The following is a 21,456-nucleotide window of genomic DNA, read 5'->3' on the forward strand; positions in this document are numbered from 1 at the left end:
GGTTCCTGACTTTTACTGTTTTGAAGAGATCATTAATTAATTGGTAAGAAACAAATCCTTGCCTACAGGAAACAGTATAACAAAACTCTTACTGCAGAGTCCAATATATTGGTATAATGATAGGAGGCAGAAGTCTAAATTCCAGTTCTGTCATTTACTGACTGTGGCACAATCATTAGCAAGTCAGTGCTCTATCTGACCTTCAGTTTATTTATTTTTGGCCGTGCTACACACGGCTTGTGGGATTTTAGTTCCCCAACCAGGGACTGAAACTGTACCCCTGCAGTGGAAGCTCAGAGTCCTAACCACTGGACCACCAGGGAATTCCCTGATCTTCAGTTTACTTATCTGTAGAAAGCCAGTGGTTAGGATTCTGAGCTTCCACTGCAGGGGGCACAGGTTCAATCCCTGGCCAGGGAACTAAAATCCTGCATGGTATGGCCAAAAAAAAAAAGAGGCCAGGCAGACATCACTAATGCCCTTTATGCCCCGTCAAGGGCTAGGATTTAAGAGAGTAATTTTAAGTTTATATAATCAATCGCCCTACCTCCTACACACACAGATCCTAGCTGCTTCAAATTTCTACCTATCTGATTGGGGAAAGACAGTTGGAGGTTTCCCACCAAGGCCTGGCAATCTCATCTGCTCATCTTTCAATTCCAAAAATTACAATACTAACCTTTGGTAAAACCCATGTAAAAAACTTAGCTAGGTTACTGTTATTTACATCCCTAAAACACATTATTTTCCAAGGCACACACAGCCCACGGCTCAGAATTAAACATCAAAATTTAAACGGACTGTGCCTTCCATTAAAGTGCATTAAAGTCAATATAAAACTGGTATCTTTATATCATCTGTGAAGAGTACCAAAAACTGTATCGCTTAACAGTCTTTTTCTTCTGATTTACTTTTGAAGTAAAACATAGAACAGACTCAAACTCAGCACTATAAAAATTGTTCTCACTTACTTGCATTTCCGGAATGGGAAGAATGGGACAGCCCAGTGGTGTGACCAACAGAAAAATGACTGAGGACAGCGATACCGACAGTTTAAAACAAGACCGGTAAAAAAAATAAAACAAAATAAGACCAGTATGGGACTGAATCACTGAATCCCTGTAAGGAACTAGGCAAATCACTTAAGCTCTATGAGCTCTGGTCTTCTCATCTGTGATAAAACAGGAAAAACCACCCACCTTAGAGATACTGTAAGGACTAAATAAAATAATAGTATATATCGGAAAGGTGGGTAAAATAGTGCCTGAAATAAAGCTGGTGCTTAATGAGAGTATGGGAAGATACGAATGGACCATCCTTAACACTGAACTTTAACCAACCAAACCAACAAGTTTTAACTACCCTATTACAACAAAATAGTTTGCCCCCATAGAGGCCCGATTATTCAGCAAGTCACAATATTGAAGTTCTAACTAAAAGGCAAAAGGTTTTGAACATGATCTAAATAAAAAATGCTAAACCAATGCTAGTAACTCAGCACCCTAAATCTATTTCTCCCTTCAGTCTCCACTAGATTATAATCCCCATGAGTGAAGAGTTATCTTTTATTCACTACTGTACTATGTCCCTGGACTTTCTAGGTGGCGCTAGTGGTAAAGAACCTGTCTGCCAATGCAGGAGACACAAGATATGTGGTTCAATCCCTGGGTCTGGAAGATCCCCTGGAATAGGAAATGGCAGCCCACTCCAGTATTCTTGCCTGGAAAACTCCATAGACAAGAGGAGCCTGGCAGGCTACAGTTCACAGGCCTGAGTCAGACACAACTGAGCTAATGAACACGAGCATGCACACACGCACACACACACACACAATGTCCCTAGCACAGTATCTACTATATTTGTTGTTGTCATTCAGTCACTAAATCGAATCCAACTCTTTGCAACCCCATGGACTGCAGCACACCAGGCTCCCCTGTTCTTTACTATTACATAATAGGTATTTATCTATTTATTCTGTTATGCTTTTATACAAAGTTTTTTATTTTAATAATAAAATGTGTTTTAAAAAACACTAGGTGTGAAAAAAGAACTATAAAACGCAATTTGCTGCTGCTGTTTAGCTGCTAAGCCGTATCCAACTCTTTGAAACCACATGGACTATAGTCCACCAAGCTCCTCTGCCCACGGGATTTCCCAGGCAAGAATACAGGAGTGGGCAGCCATTTCCTTCTCCGCATAAAGGTATTTAATGAAGATGTGCTTATAAACAAATGAATGTTCTTTAGTCCTTTGTACCTTAATGAAATGGCAATACAAAACAACTTCTATTACAAGGATCTCTAAGAAATATTCTCAACTCTTCTGTTCTCAGGGAACATTTCTGTATTTATCCTATTTGATGCTACTGCAAACTGTATTGCTTTTCAAATTTCAATTGCCAATTATACATTGCAAGTGATGTGTTGCATAAATTCAACTTGTAGTCTAGCTAAACTTAAACTCTAGCCATTTTTTTTAATCACTCAGAACATTCTACATGCATAATCATGTCATCCGTAAGACATCTAAAAATAAACATAATTTTACTTTTCTTTTCCAATCTATAAGCTTATTCCTTTTATTTGCCTTACTGCACCTGGCTAGGACCTTCGGAACATGCTGTAAAGAAGTTGTGAATTGACTTGTTCTGGACATTGGGTTGAAAGCACTCAATCTTCCACCATTCAAGTGTGAGGTTCAATGTAGGGTTTTAATAGACACCTTTTATCAGATTGACAAAGTTCCCTTCTATCCATAGCCAGCTGAGAGCTTTTATCACAAATTAGTGCTAAACTTTTTTCAAGTGCTTTCTATGCACCTATTATAAGATTATTTAGCTTTTTGTCTTTATTTCATTAATATAGTAGATAACACTGACTTTTAATGTTCAATCTACCTTGCAACTGGGGTTAAGCCCAACTGGTCATGATGTATCATATAGGATAAAACATATAAAGAGCTAGATTCAATTTGCTAATATTTTGTTAATGAGTTTTACATATGTATTCATGAGGGATACTGAGCTATAGTTTTCTTTTTTCGTAACATTTTTGCCTGGTTTGGTATCAAGGTAATGCTGGTGGTGTGTTCTCTAAAATTTGTGAAAATCCTATTATTATTTCTGCCTTAAATGTTTGATAGAACTCACTAATAAAGTCACATGGGCCTGGACTTCTCTTTGTGGAAATGCTTTTAATTACAAACCCAATTTTTTTTTTAATGAATATAGGGTTATTCAGAGTTGCTTCCTATTTCATTTATTTCAACTCTATTTCTCTCCTACTTAGTTTGTTCTTTTTCTGATTTTTTAAGGAGGAGGCTTGGGTCACTGATTTTAGACATTTATTTAGCAGTTATATGTTTTCCTCCTAAATCACTGCTTTAGCTGCATACCACAAATTTTGACAGACTGGGTTTCATTTTCAGTCAGGTCAAAGATTTCCTAATTTCCCTTGTAAATTCTTCTTTAAAGTTTATTTCGAAGTATGTTACTTAACTTGCAAATACTTGGGAGATTTTCCACGTATCTTTTTAATTTCATTGTAGTCAGAGTACTCTCTATATAATTTTAATCCTTTGAAATGTGTTGAAATATATTTTATATCCCAGGACACAGTCTGTTTTGATAAATCTTCCATGTGTGCTTGAAAAGTATGTGGGCAGTGTTCTGTAAATGTCAATTAGGTACAGTTCACTCATAGTGTTGTCTAAACCTTTTATATCCTTCTTGATTTTTTTCTTGCCTGCTTGTCTATCAATTATTGAGAATACTGCAATTTCCAACTAAAACTGTGGATTTGCCCATTGCTCCTTTCAACTGTCAGTTTTTGCTTCACTCTGTTATTGGATGCATAACATTTACAACTGCTGAGTTTTCTCAATGAATTGATCCTTTTTTCACTATGAAATGCCCTCTATCCCTTGTAATATTTTCCTTGTTCTGAAGTCTCCTTTGTCTAATACAATATATGCATTCCAATGTTTTTATATTTACTGTTTATACAGTATCTTTTTCCATCCTTTTAAATATAAAGATACAGGTTACAAATAAGGTGGGTTTCTTGTAGATAGCACATAGTTGGATAACATAGATCTAACTGGTTAGATCACAGTGATCTAACCTGGCACTCTTAATTGAAGTACTAGACCATTTATAATATATTTAATTATCATGTATTTGAGTTAAAATGTACTATGTTACTTTCTTAGCTTTTGTTTCTTTTCCTCTTCCCCATCTTTCTTCAGAACTGTGAAACATATTTGTTTCAAGTATTTCATTTAATCTATTTTATCATTAGTTATTATCTGTTTCGCTATTTTCTTAATGGTATACATATTTAACTTATCATCGTCAACTTCCCAATAGTCTATGGGAAAAGAATCTAAAACACAGAGGATATATGTATATGTATTAATATAACTGATTCACTTTGCTATACTTCTGAAACTAACACAACATTGAAAATCAACCATACTCCAATAAAAAAAATTAAAAAAAACAAATTCACTGTCAAATATTTGTTAGTAAAAGCAAATTCCCATTTATAGCAAATATCACTATAAAAAGTTCTGTAAGGACAGCCCATAATAAAAGTTTTGTTCTAAATTTCTATTTCAGAAATAAAGAAAACTTTGAAGAACTAGATAAAATAAGGTATCTACAAAAAGTAATTCTACACAACAAACAGCTCCTCAGGTTTTATTCCAGAATATGTAACAGTTAAAAAAAAAAAAGTTTCCTAATTGAGTGCTACTAACAGGCAAGACCTTTTAACTCTTGCTCTAGAGTCTAGCATGATATATAGGCTCACCATACTTTTCCCTATGTGAAATATTTTAAATCATCCCTAGAAAAATCCTCTTTCAAAACAAGCCACCAAACAACAATACAGGATCAAAAAAAGAATTTTACATAACATCACCAACTATCCCTAAATTAAATCTTTTAAACTTTCTAATTCATATGGAGACCTCCTTTTTTTTTCTCCAGGACATACAGAAGTGTGACTTCCAATAATATGTATACTATAATTGCAAATTAACTCCATTATCCCATACTATGAAAGCTCTAAGGAATCTGTTATGGTGAGCGTTTACTTGTAACAAAACTTGCGGCAGAACTTAATATTGGTCCTCAACAAAAATCTCTGAATATGTACTGTTGACACACAGAACTCCAAAGACCCTTGGAAGCTACCTGATATAGAGTAGAGATATGTTTCTTAGTTAAGTCCCAAAGATAATAATGGGGGTCCTGAGCTATTGTTCACCTATACGGCCTATTTAAAATATCAAATTGACTGGACTTTAGTTAAAATTTCATCACCTCAATATAGATGAAAAGATTAATTCTATGTAGTAAAACTGACCTCATACTGTTCTAAAGCTCTAATTAACAAAATTGGGGAAATAAGGTATTGCTTAATAAATGCAGTTTAACAGAAAACAGGCTTTTTAAAACATGGCCTCCCAGGGAGTGAAATGAAGAATAATAAAAGATTGGGAACTGGATTTAAATTAGACCATTCTCTTACACAGTAACTTTCCATCCAACATCTCTAATGATTACTTACATGCTTCTACTCAAGTATTTCCATAAAAGAGAAATAGCATACAAAACAACATGTTCTAATTTGAAACAACTAACTGCCAGATAACGCTTTTTAACCCTATTTTGAATCACTGAACTTTTTAAGAATGCAGCAAAAAATGTGGACCTGTCTTCTGGGAAAAAGACACAGCCATAAACACATATTAACAAATTTTTACCTATTATTTTACAGGTTCAAGAACCCTAGCATCTGTCCACATATTCCTTTAAATAACTCCCTTAACATACTTAACTACAGGGATGTTTTTATTAATTGATGGAGGAATATAGTTATATTCCTATTCTCTATGGAGAGGACTATGGCTATAACTACAAAAATTTCACATGTTCATTGACCCAGTTCCTTTGACCCAGTAATTCTACTTCTAGGGACTTATCCAGTAAACATATGTGAAGTGACATTCTGTACAAGGCTATTCACTGAAGCACTGCTTATGTCAGTAAAACACTGTTTTTCATCTAAGAGCCCATAGACAAGAAAAGGGTTAAATTATGGTTCAGCTGTACAATGGAGTATTAAACAGCCTTGAAAAAAAAGGAAGTTCTATATGTACTAAAACAATTTCTAAAATATTTTAAACACAAAAAGGAAAATACACGATAATATATATCACATATTCGTCTTCGTATTTAAAAAAAAAGGGAGGAGGTGAATATACATACATATTTGCACATGCACACACATGGATAATATATCATCATGTATGATATATACACACACATAAATAAAATACAAGAAACTGCTAACAGTTGTCTCCAGGGAAGAACACCAAATGGACATAGGCAAAGCATAGCAGGGACTTCCTTGGTGGTCCAGTGGTTAAGACTCCAGGCTTCCACTGCAGGGGGCACAGGTCCATCCCTGGCTGGGGTACTAAGATCACCCATGCTGCAGGGTGTGACCAGAAAAAAAAAGGAAAAGGGTAGCAGAGATGTTTCGCTGTGTACTTTTAAAATATTTTAAATATTGTACTATGTAAATATATCACCTAATCAAAATTAACTCTTAAAAAAAAACAACTCTGCCTTAGATCCTAAGCAGTTTTGCTAAGCTTTAAAACCAAGCTATTCTATACTATCATTCTGCAACTTATTCATAATATTTTATCCGAATTTTTCTTAGGTTGTTTAGCTACTGTGATCTTACTGCAAAGCAAAAACTTTCATCCTTCCACACACAATCTGACCCCTGAGCAAATTATTTACTAAGCTCTCTTCTTTTAGGCTCATAATGCTTTCATATCACCATATTGTTTTTAATGGAGGGAGTGAATATACATATGTACTTGTGCCCCTTCTTTTAGGCTCAAAACACCTTCACATCTCTATATCCACCATCAGCTGTGTGCCATAGACATAAGGGTCCATTCCTGCCTTATTATATAAGTGCCCCAAGTGTATGCAGTACATCTGGTTGATTTTCTTTTTTTAATCCTCTGTAACATCTACACACAGTAACAGACTTACTAAGAGTCAGCTGAGCTCAAAACAAACAGTAAATAAATAGTTAGCAAAACTCAACTGCTGAAAAATGGGGGCACTAAAATTCAATATAGTTATTATGTCCCTTTCCCTTAGCCTCATCCAGATTATCACACAGCAGGTCCAACAGCTTTTCAGAAGAAGTTGATGGACTCCTTTGTGCCTTTATTCTATAATGGAAACTGGACAAGTGAGTTTTGGTTTAATGCTAGTGGTTTCTGCCAAATTTGGACATTAAATCTACCTGCTAATGTTAATTAATATAACAAAACATATCCTGAACTAGAGGCATCATCTCCTGAGATTAGCTGGGCTTTCAGATTATAATTTAATTTCACAATTAATCCTTAGTATTCCTCTGGAGACAGACAAAACAGGAATTAAATCAACACCAACTCTAGCAAAGATCTATGCGATGAAAGCCACATGTTTACTTTTTTCTCTTAACAGAATTTAAATCAATTTATTTAATTTACTTATATATCTTATTTTTAATTAATTTAATTTAAATTTAAAATAAATAAAAATTTCTTATAAATGAACATTATATGTCACAGTAATATTTGCACTGTTTTGATCACTAAACCAAAAAGGGTACCATTTCCTGGAATTAATGCTTATTTCAAACACATCAGGTGATGTATCAGGCTCCATTTTCCCCTCTCTGGAGACATAAATCTTCTCAGGTGTTCTGTCCCTCTACAACACTCTGGGCTGTTGGCTCCCTAGTCCTTGTCCTGAAAATTTTCTTGACTTTTCTCCTTTGTTGGATCATCCTTAATATGCTGCCTTTCTCTTTTATGATTTTCTGTCTGGTGTTTATGGAATGTATCTTCTAGAAGCTTCTTAAGAAAAGACACATGAAAGGAAATAAAGTTGATACTATGTATCAGACTGGGTCTAGTCAGGAGACCGAAACCACATCTGGGCTACTCCCTTCCCAAAGGTTGAGATTCAGACATTCTGGAGAGACCATGGCTCGGTTGCTGGTGGCAGAGTTTACTGGGTGCCCCAGGCTGCAGTTGGTGTCCACTGGCATGCCGAGAAAGCCTGCTGAAGGGCAAATGATGGCGGGCCTTCTGTGTGCTCCTGGAAGCTCTGTCATCAACTGAACACATACAAACTGGGACCAAGAGAAGCCCCTTCACTTGCTACCTTGCAACATCTCTCGAAGTCATGTCTGACTCTTTATGACCCCATGGACTGTAGCCTGCCAGACTCCTCTGTCCATGGGATTTTTCAGGCAAGAATACTGGAGTGGGTTCCCATTTCCTTCTCCAGGAAAGTCACATATTTACTCTTTATAAAAGCAAAGTTATCAGTCACACAGGTCACAACTATAAGAACAGATACCATCACCTTGTTATCTTTATATAAGCAACATTAACAGTCTTCATAGGACAAAACTGGTTAAAATGGGCTTCCCAAGTGGCTCAGTGGTAAAGAATCCATCTGCCAATGCAGTAGTCGCACAAGACATAGGTTCGATCCCTGCTTTGGGAAGATTCCCTGGAAGAGGAAATGGCAACCCAGTCCAGCATTTTTGCTGGGATAACCCCACGGACAGAGGAGTCTGATGGACTGTGTCTGTGGTGTCACAAAGAATCAGACATGAGCATGCACACGCCGCTAAGTGACTGAGCGGGCACACGCTGTTAAACTCTAATACAGCAGGTGGTCCGGTGGATAAGACTCCGTGCTCCCCACGCAGAGGGCCTGACTGCGACCCCTGGTCAGGGAACGAGATCCCACATGCCACATCTAAAAGTTCACATGCCTCAACTAAGACCCGTTGCAGCCTTATAAATATTTAAATAAATAAAGTTATCTATTTCTAAAAAATTTGAGTACAGCAAATCTGGATAGCCACTTGCTGTTATCATTTTAAAATTAAACTATGGTTTGGTTAAAATAAAAAGCTATCCTATGTAACTCACCAAGTTACTTAGTTCTTCAAACTCCTGGGCCAATAATACTATTTGCAAAAAATAACTACAATTTGAGTATTATTACCAGTCCCTCTGGAGAAGCTAACAAAATTTTAAAGACTTCTAAGGTTTTTACTAAGGGTAGACTAAAAGAAAAACAATCACACTTTTCAGACTGTACTTTGTCAACAATATAGGATGAGAAGAGGTCAAGCTTCAACAAAGAGTTTAATCAAGATCCAATAATACCTCCTCTATACATACACTCAAAATAACTGAGAGCAGGAACTCAGCCAGTATTTGTACACCCATGTTCACAGCAGCATTATTCACAGTAGCTAAAAGGCAGAAGCAACCAAAGTGACTAATGACAGATACATGGATGAATAAAATATGGTACATGTAATATTACTCAGCCTTAAAAATGAAGGAAATTCTGATGCTACAACATGGATGAATCTTGAGGAATATTATGCTAAATGAACTAAGCCTATGAGTTCACTTATATGAGATTTCTAGAGCACTTACATTCATGTACACAAAAAGCAGAATGATTGTTGCCAGGGACTAAGGGGAGGCATAAATGTGGAGTTATTGTTTAGTGAGTATAGTTTCATTTTTGCAAGATGAAGTTCTTGAGAGGGATCACAGTTATGGTTTCAAAACAAAGTGAATGCACTATACATTCAAAAATGGCTAGAATAGTAAATTTTTTATGTATATATTTACTACTCCCTTCAGGATCACAGTCTTGTCATGGCAAAGGGGCTTGCATAACTCAGTGAAGCTATGAGCCATGTCATATGGGGCCACCCAAGACAGATGGGTCATAGTGAAGCGTTCTGACAAAATGTGGTCCACTGGAGAAGGAAATATCAACCCACTCCAGTATTCTTGCCTGGAGAACTCCCATGAACAGTATGAAAAGACAAAAAGATATGACACTGGAAGATGAGCCCTCCAGGTCAGAAGGTGTCCAGTAGGCTACTGGGGAAGAATGGAGGGCAATTACCAACAGCTCCAGAAAGAATGAAGCGGCTGGGACATAGTGGACATGAGGGTCACTTGCAGATGTGTCTGGTGGTGAAAGTCTGATGCTGTAAAGAACAATACTGCACAGGAACCTGGAATGTTAGGTCCATGAATCAAGGTAAATTAGAAGTGGTCAAGCAGGAGATGGCAAGAGTGAATGTCGACAGCTTAGGAATCAGGGAACTAAAATGGACAGGAATGAGTAAATTTAATTCAGATGACCATTATACCTATTATGTAGGCAAGAATCCCTTAGATGAAATGGAGTAGCCCTCATAGTCAAGAAAAGAGTCTGAAATACAGCACCAAGTGGGTGCAACCTCAAAAACAAGAGAATGATCTCAGTTCATTACCAAGGCAAATCATTCAACATCACAGCAATCCGAGTCTATGCCCCAACTACTGATGCCAAATAAGTTGAAGCTGACCGGTTCTAGTACGACCTACCACAGCTTTTAGAACCACTCTGATGGCAGAAAGAGAAGAGGAACTAAAGAGTCTCTTGATGAGGGTGACAGAGGAGAGTGAAAAAGCTGGCTTGAAACTCAACATGTAAAAACTAAGATCATGGCATCCGGTCCCATCACTTCATGGCAAATATTAACAGAAAGGGAAAAAGTGGAAGCAGTGACAGATTTTATTTTGGGGGGCTCCAAAATCTCTGCAGATGGCGATTGCAGCCATGAAATTAAGACACTTGCTTCTTGGAAGGAAAGCTATGACAAACCTAGACAGCACATTAAAAAGCAGAAATATCACTTTGCTGATAAAGATTCATATAGTCAAGGCTATGGTTTTTCCAGTAGTTGTGTACAAATGTTAGAGTTGGACCATGAAGAAGGCCGAGCACCAAAGAACTGATGCTTTCAAACTGGTACTGCAGAAAACTTGAGAGTCCCTTGGATTAAAAGGAGATCAAACCAGTCAATCCTAAAGGAAATCAACCCTGAATATCCATTGGAAGGACTGATGCTGAGGCTCCAATAATTTGGTCATCTGATACTAAGAGCCAATTCACTGGAAAAGACCCTAATGCTAGGAATAACTGAAGGCAAAAGGAGAAGGGGGCAGCAGAGGATGAGATGGTTAGACAGCACCAGCAACTCAATGGACATGAATCTGAGCAAATTCCAGGAAACACCGGAGGAAAGAGGAGCCTGGTGTGCTGCAGCAGTCCACGGGGTTGCAAAGAGGTGGACATGACTTGGCAACTCAACAAAAAGAACTCATTTACTACAATTTTAAAGAGAGTGAAGTTCAGTAAAGGAAACCACAAAGCCCAGGACCTGCCCAATGAGGTGATTCTGGGAAATTTACCTTCTACTTTAAACAAGGAGCACGGTGCTATCCTTTGAGGATAAGAGCCACCTAAAAATAAGCCAGCCCTCAACAAAACTCAATGGATAGAAGCATGAAGATTAGACAAATTTAAAGAGAAAATAAATAAGGGGAAGGTATAAGAAGAAATAAAAAAGTAGATGGAAATGTCAGAATGAACCTACTCACTATTTAGCCCTAGGAAATAAAAGACCAGCAATACAGAAGACAGGGTAAAAGACAGAGAAAATGAAGTAAGAAAGTCTAACATATGTTTAAACAGAGTGCAAGAAGAAGACAGAGTAAGGCAGAGGCAATATATGCAAAGACAATGGCTGAGAATTCTAAAACTGATGAAAACCAGCAACCCACAGACTTAAGACATCCAATAAATTCCAAGCAGAATAAATCAAAATAATTCAACCACTCACAGAAATATGCATACAGATGTTTATAGCAGCTTTATTTGTAACGCTAAAACTTGGAAGCAACCAAGACCCCCTTTAGTAGGTGAATTGACAAATAAGATGTGGCAGAGGGACTTCCCTGCTGGTCCAGTGGTTAAGAATCTATCCTGCAACACAGGCATGCAGATCCGATCCCTGCTTAGGGATCCCTGGTTAGTGCCTCAAAGCAACGAGCCTGAGTGCCACATCTACCGAGTCTGTGCGCTGCAATGAAACATCCACATGACACAAGGACAATCCTGAATGCCAAAATTAAGACTTGACACAGACATACAAGTAAATAAGTCTTTAAACTAGGGGTATGCTGCAGTCTACGGGGTTGCAAAAAGTTGGATACAACTTAGCGACTGAAAAACAACAGCCAGACAGTGAAATACTATTCGGGGCTTTAAAAAAAAAAGAGAGAGAGAGAGGTTACACACCATGAAAAGACACAGAGAAAACTCAAATGAATACTACTCAATATGCCAGCAAATTTAGAAAACACAGCAGAGGCCACAGGACTAGAAAAGGTCAGTTTTCATTCCAATCCCAAAGAAAGGCAATCCTAAAGAATGCTCAAACTACCACACAATTGCACTCATCTCACATGCTAGTAAAGTAATGCTCAAAATTCTCCAAGCCAGGCTTCAGCAATACATGAACCGTGAACTTCCAGATGTTCAAGCTGGTTTTAGAAAAGGCAGAGAAACCAGAGATCAAATTGCCAACATGCGCTGGATCATTGAAAAAGCAGGAGAGTTCCAGAAAAATATCTATTTCTCTTTATTGAATATGCCAAAGCCTTTGACTGTATGGACCACTGTACACTGTGGAAAATTCTTAAAGAGATGGGAATACCACACCACCTGACATGCCTCTTGAGAAACCTATATGCAGGTCAGGAAGCAACAGTTAGAACTGGACATGGAACAACAGACTGGTTCCAAATAAGAAAAGGAGTACGTCAAGGCTGTATATTGTCACCCTGATTATTTAACTTATATGCAGAGTACATCATGAGAAACACTGGGCTGGAAGAAGCACAAGCTGGAATCGAGATTGCTGGGAAAAATATCAATAGCCTCAGATATGCAGATGACACCACCCTTATGGCAGAAAGTGAAGAAGAACTAAAGAGCCTCTTGATGAAAGTGAAAGAAGAGAGTGAAAAAGTTGGCATAAAGCTCAACATTCAGAAAACTAAGATCATGGCATCCGGTCCCATCACTTCATGGCAAATAGATGGGGAAACAGTGGAAACAGTGCCAGACTTTATTTTTGGGGGCTCCAAAATCACTGCAGATAGTGATTGAAGCCATGGAATTAAAAGACACTTACTTCTTGGAAGGAAAGTTATGAGCAACCTAGACAGCATATTAAAAAGCAGAGACATTACTTTGCCAACAAAGGTCCATCTAGTCAAGGCTATGGTTTTTCCAGTGGTCATGTATGGATGTGAGAGTTGGACTGTGAAGAAAGCTGAGTGCTGAAGAATTGATGCTTTTGAACTGTGGTGTTGGAGAAGACTCTTGAGAGTCCCTTGGATTGCAAGGAGATCCAACCAGTCCATCCTAAAGGAGATCAGTCCTGGGTGTTCATTGGAAGGACTGATGTTGAAGCTGAAACTCCAATACTTTGGCCATCTCATGTGAAGAGTTGATTCATTGGAAAAGACCCTGATGCTGGGAAAGATTGAGGAGGAGAAGGGGACGACAGAGGATGAGATGGCTGGATGGCATCACCGACCCAATGGACTTGAGTTTGAGTAAACTCCAGGCGTTGGTGAAGGACAGGGAGGCCTGGCGTGCTGCAATTCATGGGGTCACAAACAGTCGGACACGACTGAGCGACTGAACTGAAATGAAAGAAGCCAATCTGAAAAGGCTATATATTGTATGATTCCAACTATTTCCAACTATATGACATTCCAGGAAAGAGAAAACTATGGGGACAGTAAAAAGATCAGTAGTGGGCTAGGGGAGGAGGCAGGGATGAACAGTTGGAGCACAGAGGATTTTACGCCAGCAGAACTTTGTATGATGCTATAATAAATACATATCATTATATACTTGACCAAATCCATAGAATATACACCACCAAGAGTGAACCCTAAAGTATGCTATGGGCTTTGGATGGTAACGTGTCAATGCAGGTTCATCACCTGTCAAAATGTGAAGAGGCAGGAGTATCTGGGAAGTCTCTATACCTTCCACTCCATTTTGTTGTGAGCCTACAACTGCTCTAAAAACTAAAATCTACTTATTTTATGTATATGTTCAGGTTCCTCCAAAATATTCAGGTGTAAATAATCCAATCTAGACATATGTCTCATCTCTACATTGTAGTGCAGAAAATCAAAGACAGAGAAAATCTCAAAAACAGGCAAAGAAAAGATAGACTAAGTGCAACAGAATGGCAATGATAATAAAAGCAAAATGAGACCAAGGAAATCAGTGGACAACAGTAAACAATGTACTAAAAGAACATAGTAAGCCAACCTAGAATCCTAAACCTAGCAAAATACCACCATTCAAGAATAAAACCCAAAACAGACATTTTAAAGCAGACACAATGGGAAGACAATTACTGCTAGACCTACACCAGAGAAATTCCAAAGGATGTATTTCAGCAAAAGAAAAAGTATTCCAGATGGAAGGTCAAAGTTGTGAAAAGGAACAAACAACAAAGAAAGTGGTAAATACAGCATAGGTAAACATGTAGGTTAGGCTAAATGAACATAACTATAAAACAGATTCAATAAAAATCTGTGTGTTCTTAAAAACATATATATACAAATGATTAACACATGACTCTTTCATTTATCAAAACCCATAGAACTATACAACACAAAGAGTAAATCCTAATGTTAAACTAAGGACTTTCCTTAATAACAAAGGTATCAATACTCATTGATCAACTGTAACAAGTCTACCACATTAATGTAACATGTTAATAATGGGGAAAGTGGAGAGATGGGATAGTAGTATATGACAACTCTGTACTAACTGCTCAATTTTCGGTAAAATAAAGTCTACTAATTAAATATATATACACATACAATTAAATATAAAACAGCAGCATGTGAAGTGGGAGAGGAATAATGAAGTTAAAGTTTCAAGGCCCTTATATTGACAAAAAGGAGGGCAGAGGTATTGATTAACATCAATCCTTGATATAAAGGATCCATACTGTGATTTCTGTGGTAACTAATAAAAGAGTACATAACTTTCAAACTAGAAGAAAGGAAAAATGGAATGTTAAAAAACAAATAGCTGGCAAAACTTTGAAGGTGGGGGAAGTAGAATGAGACTTTTATCTTTCACTGTAGATAATAAATGAAAAAAATTTCAACAGAAAGTAGAAGAATCATAAGAGAGATTTTGAAAGAAACCTAAGAAAAATTTAAGCCCAAATACTTCCCAGTGGCTCAGCAGTAAAGAATCCACCTGCAATGTAGAACACTTGCAGGAGATATGAGTTCAATCCCTGAGTCAAGAAGATACCCTGCAGTAGGAAATGGCAACTCACTCTAGTATTCTTGCATGGAAAATCCCACAGACACAGGAGTCTTGTGGGTTACATATAGCCCATGAGGTTGCAAAAAATTGGACATGACTGAGTGACTAAACAATACAACTATGTCATTACATTAAATGCAATTTCAGCCAAGAGTTTGGAAACTACATTAAAACAAGAAACACGCCTATTTGGATGACAACTATTTTTAATTCAACTCCTTCCCAATTCAACAAAGATTTATTCAGTATATACAATGTGCTGAGCATTTGAACAGTCAGAAATAAAGGCAACATCCATGTTCTCAAGGAGGATAACAGGGAGAACAAATGTGCTATAATAAAAACAGGTCATCAGGTGCTAATAAGATAATACAACTAGATTGGTGAGGCTATCCAGAAAAGCAATACAGAAGGGATATCTGAATTATGCTTTGAAGAGTAAACTGGAGGTTCATGTGACAAATGAAAAGGAGCAGCAGAGGAGACAGCACTACAGGTCAGGAGACCAGTCATGGTTTGAGCCAGCAGCACACAGCAGTGGGGGAGGAGACAGCAATCCTGAAAAGTCAGGAGTTTTAACTCCATCCAGCAGACAATGTGAAGCCTTTAAAGTAAGGGAGTAAAACAATACTACTGGCATTTTTAGAAATATAACTGGTAGCAGTTTACAAAAAGATGAATGAGGTGGGAGATACTAACTGTTACAGTTATGAATGAGGAAGGTCTGGATTAAGGCAGTAGCAGCGGGGCAGACAAATGCTAGAGAAAGAAGAGAAATGAGCTGATACTTGACTACGCGTAAAAATAAGGGCAGAATTAAAAAAATTTTAAAGTACAGAAGGTCCCTGCCTTATAATCGTTCCATTTAACGATTTTTCAACTTTATGATGGTGCAAAAATGATACACATGCAGTGGGAACTACACTTCAAATCTTGAATGTTGATCTTTTCCTGGGCTAGTCATATGTGACACAATCCTCTCTCACGCTGCCCAGTGGTGAGCGCAGCAGAGCTACCGGTCAGCCATGCCATCATGAGGGTAAGAGAACCAACACACTTTCAACCGTTCTGTATCCAATCATTCTGCTTTTCACTTTTGGAACAAAATTCAATAAATGAGATATTCAACACTTTATTATAAAACAGGCTCTGTGTTAGATGAGTTTGCCCAACCATAGGTTAACGTAAGTGTTCTGAGCATGTTTAAGGTAGGCTAGGCTAAGCTATGATAGGTTAGGTATGTTAAATGTATTTTCAACTTCTGATATTTTCAACTTACAATGGGTTTATCAGGACATAAGTCGAGGAAGATTTGTAAATGAAAAGAAGAGAACATAAAGGCAAACATAATAATAAATTTAAGAATAGTTACTCTTAAAACTGGTAAAAATGTAGACTATTTTTCAGCATTTATGCTTACTGACCATCTAACTATGTACTAAATGTAAACACCTAAACATATTTTTAACAATTTCCTGCACTGGCATGTGAAATAGCTAACACTAGGTATCTATAACTGATACCTTCTAATTGATACAATTTACTACATGACAGGAGAAAGGTTCAAGATCTTTTCAGAAGTCACATGTGATCATTTAAAATGATCATGTATCACTCACAAATTTATAAAAGATAGGAAATGAGTTTCTTATTGTGCCAAAAGAGGGAGTCCCACTTTTCATGGTTCTCATTTCGCTCTTCAACACCATCAACACACTTTTTATTCAATACATCTGAAACCAAGAACACTAATTTAAAAAGTAAGTTATAGTGAGGAATCTTTAAAAAAAAAAATGTTTCCTTTGAACTTAAAGTATAGAAACTCTTATTCTATTGCCAATATTTTGATACAGGCCTACTGAGTTGCAGACCTACTGACTGTAGTTTCACACTGTCTTACACAAACCACACCCATAATGCATCATCTACTATTTCCAGTTTCGATTTCTTTAAAAGTGAAGCAAGCACTTTTAAGATACTTGCCAAGTATCTAAATGAAGAATTCTTCTAGGTTAAAAAAAAATATTTTAATAAATTTTTATAGTTATCTCCTTATTGCCTCATTTTATATTCAGTCTTTCCAAGGTAGATAATTTAGTTTTCACAGAATTAACAATTGTTTCATTTTATGTCAATGGTTATCACAATTTTGTATTGAGCCATATAATTATAACACAAGGGCAAGTTGTCATAAAGTGGTCCTTGTTAAGTCTATAAATCAACTGGTGAGAGCAATGCAGTAGGCATCAGTTAGCATGTCTTATAAAAAGAGAAGGAATGTTTATTAAGACTAGTATCCTTGTTATGAAAGATCTAAATTCACTTATTGCTTTTTTTCATACTTGGGACAGTATCTGGCACACAGAAAATACTATGGAAGTATTTGTTACTACATTAGCATTAAAATTCAACTAGGTACAGATAAATAGTACATGTAAGGGTAGAATTCCACCTACTTTACAGTCTCCAGAATCACAGAGATGAGACTACCTGTATCTAAGTAGTCAAAAGGGGAGAGAGTAGGGAATATAAACTGCGCTAAGTTCTCTTTGAAAACATAACAAATAAAAGGTACAGTCAGTTTCACATTACTGGAAGTGGATTATCTAGTACTTAAAGGAAAAGATCTTAAAAAAAAAAGAAGCAGCACTCACATGCCAAGTCAATAAGACATGAAGTAGGTTCATAACCCAATTAACTTATCATCTCAAAAATGCTAAGAGAACGGTTACAGGTCGTCCTAAAAAGTGGCAGCTAGAGTAGGGGAGGAAAGTCATTACAGCTTCACAGTGCACGTCGGGTTCCTTCCCTCTATTACCCACTCACTGATGACAGAAAACATCAGTCTCTTAAACAAAACCACATGGCACATCCCAAAGTGCATAACAAATGTTCTGGTTTACCAGTTATTATAAATTAAATACTAAATATAAAATTAATGTGCATAAATGCAATGTGAAAGAAAAATTTTAATTTGCAAATAACCTAAATATAAGCAAAGAGCAACTTAAATACTGCAAGCAATAAATGTGGCAGCATGGCCATTTTCTTCTAGCCTAAGTTTTGTATATCTAATTTGCAGGTGCAAAACACTCAAGGCAACATGACAGAAGATCTACAATCACCAGGAAGTTCAAAGACTGCAGCTACTTAAAACATCCTGTCCACTAGGAAAGAATCCACAGTGGCACCAACTTTCTTCCTTCTATGGACATCAAAAAGTACTGAAAATGTTATGAATAGTTAGGAGAAACTCAAGAGACAGCCACGCGGCTGCACCAGCCCCGCTAGGTGGCACTATCACAGGAGAGCCACTCTGCTCTCCCACTTCCAAGGGCTGAAAGCACTCATGATCTCTGCAAAACTGAAAGCTGTCATCAACACAGCGACATCCTCACTGAGAAATGATGACCCATAATGAGGAGTTCCAGGCTAAAAGGAAGCGTCTATCCAAAAGCACCTTTTTTCCCAGTACCATGGCCCCCTCCCCGCTCCTATTTCAAATAAGCGGTCTGAGAGAAACAATGGCTTGCAGGCATAAGAAGTCCTACAAAATGGAGATTTTCTTTTTTCTCTTCCTAACTACAGAAAACTACAGGATAATTACTTGCTTCCCACCCCCCGCCCCCCAAGTTTCTTTGCTATGGGTAAAAACTCTCCTAGTGGTACAAGAATAACAGATTTATTATCATCAATATACTTATCATACTGGAAACTTCAAAATAACATACAATTAATGACACAAAAACATTTGGATAAAAATGAACTTCTTTCTATGTATTAAAGCAGAACTTCTATTGAACAGATTAAGTTTTTTTTGACACCTCAATTACATGATTTTAGCTGGGCCTGGGCAGCAGAATTCACAATGTTACTCATTCCCATAACTTATGCTCTACCCCATGTGAAGTATACTTGGATACAGCTACCAGGAACCTAAAATCAGAAGGAAAGAAAAGTATTCTAACAAAGCCCAATTAGTTGAAACCATATACAATTTGAATACAAACTTACTCTTACAAAGTGGGTGAGCATTTGAACAGACAGATTTGGATACAAGACTTTTACTGAATTACCAGCAAAAGTCATTATTAGGCAATCAACTGAATCGGAGATCAATTTAACACTCAAATATACTATTCAAGTACAGCTGAAGCTACTTCACCTAGATCAGAGAATTTAGAAATGCAACTAACATGTAACAACAGTCAGGAGCACAAGTGCACTAAAGTACCACAAAAGTCAGTTACTTAAATTAAAGAGGCCAAGAAACCAAGAATTACAAAATGTGTAACAAATCCTGTGTTCCTATAGTACCTCACCACAGGTCTAATACAGCTCCCATCCCAGTTATCCTCTATCTATACCACGTCTCCTCTATACAGAAAGGGCTTGGAAGCAATGTACTGAGGTGTCATCCCTAACATCCTGCACAGTACCTAGTATGCAGCAGGTATTCAATATCTGTTGAACAAACAAAGACTATCAAGTTATTCCAGCCCACCAAAATTATGACACTCATCAAAGCAGATTTTCTAACTAAACTTTGACAAACACCTTCTCCTTTAAGAAGTTACTGACCAAAGCATGAGACTAAGACCCAAGTTGTCATGAGAAGTAATATTTCTTGGAAAGTACAGGAAGAAGTCAAAGACCAAAAATTCTCTAGTCTCAGGTCCAAGTAAACAACATCTTGGATTGGTGAAGATTTTAAATAAAACATCACAAATATATCTTACATATTGTACTAAAATCATAAGTAGGTTTTATACTTTGTTCTAAAGCCCTCCGATCAGAGTAGAGGGGTGAGGCAGCAGTTTCATAAAGGTGCACAGGAAGCCATAACACTGCCCATGAATAGGGCCTGATCTTATGCTACTGGAACAAAAACAGTGAACAAGAAGGGAAAATAGGAGGAAAGGAAAAGGAGTCTGGGGTACAGTCATGAGGAATCTGCTGACCTGCAGACCTGGAGAGGTGACACAGCAGGGGCATGTTTTTCAAAACTCTACACGTAACCATACAAAAAGTCCAGCGTAATGAAGTTATGCCAATACCTTTTCATTAGCAGTTTTTGTCAGAGTGACTGAGGAGTTTTGACAAAATGTGGCATAGAATCGAGACTCATCCTGTTAGTAGCCTTGCAATAGACCCATGGGAAATCTCTCCCACATTAGAGGGTAAAAAGAAGTATATATTTCCACACAGAGTACCTTCAAGCATATTGTAAAATGAGTGCAACAACTGATGGGATTTAAAGGTTCACTGGAACTGTGAGCCAGATCTTCTTTCTTCAATGTATCTGTATGATCCATCCAGTTTGCTCTTTGCTTTTAAATGTGTTTAAAGTTGGCTATGAGCAGTGTTCATTATCATTTTACTCACCTTACTAACACCAACTCCAGTAAACCTGGCCTCTAATAATTCCTGCCGTCGGGGGTCCAGGCTATGCAATTCTTCCATCATTTCTACTGAAAAAGAAAAAGTAGGTTGTGAGACCGTAAAAGCTAAAACATGAAGAACCAATTCTTGGATACAACAAAATGCATAGTAACTATTTCACAGAATATTCACATACAGATAAACCTCAAATAAATATAGCATATAAGTAATAAACCACAAGGCGCTATATCAAATAGTAATACATTTAAAGTTACAAAGTGGCTCAAAAGTCTTCTTCTGAGGGTCACTTATTCTTAACTAGTTCTGATTTGACTTTAACAGCCAACAAAACCCTCAAACCTTTCATATAATCTCTGTAAAAGCTGAGCAAAGCCTAGCTTACAAAAAAAGAAAATTTCTTCTATCAACCTTTGGATTTAGGTAAATACTGAAGGGTATTTCCCTTCCCAAACACACAGAAACTAGTTCTTAAACTAAAAATATGAATCATTAATAATAACTTCAAAATAATACAGCATGAATCAGAAGCTACTAATAACTTAACGCTATTATATTATGCCTCCTTTCTCTGAGGAGCATGAAAAAAGGAATTAATTACTTCATTTTAATAGAAAACCCATGGTAAAACCATCAACCTGCATCCACTCAGGAAATTAGTATGGCTCCATAACCACCCCTTTATAAAATCTTTCTCTGCCACTCCCTGGAGCAGTAGG

General features: G+C 37.2%; 1 protein-coding gene across 5 annotated transcripts in view; it reads right to left on the minus strand.

Annotated features, from left to right (window-relative positions):
- The window catches only part of TLK2 (tousled like kinase 2), a 127,380-nt gene that overhangs the window by 104,614 nt on the left and 1,310 nt on the right, over positions 1–21,456 (minus strand). For 3 of the 5 annotated variants that reach the window (XM_065909581.1, XM_065909579.1, XM_065909577.1), the window contains exon 2: positions 20,723–20,808. In XM_065909581.1, coding sequence (XP_065765653.1) covers positions 20,723–20,803 — 81 coding nt within the window. In that variant the 5' untranslated portion in view covers positions 20,804–20,808. The remainder of the gene's footprint in view (positions 1–20,722; positions 20,809–21,456) is intronic. The other 2 variants (XM_065909582.1, XM_065909578.1) reach the window with 1 other exon arrangement.

The sequence above is a fragment of the Muntiacus reevesi genome, chromosome 18 (genome assembly GCF_963930625.1).
Source record: "Muntiacus reevesi chromosome 18, mMunRee1.1, whole genome shotgun sequence".
NCBI classification, from domain to species: Eukaryota; Metazoa; Chordata; class Mammalia; order Artiodactyla; family Cervidae; genus Muntiacus; species Muntiacus reevesi.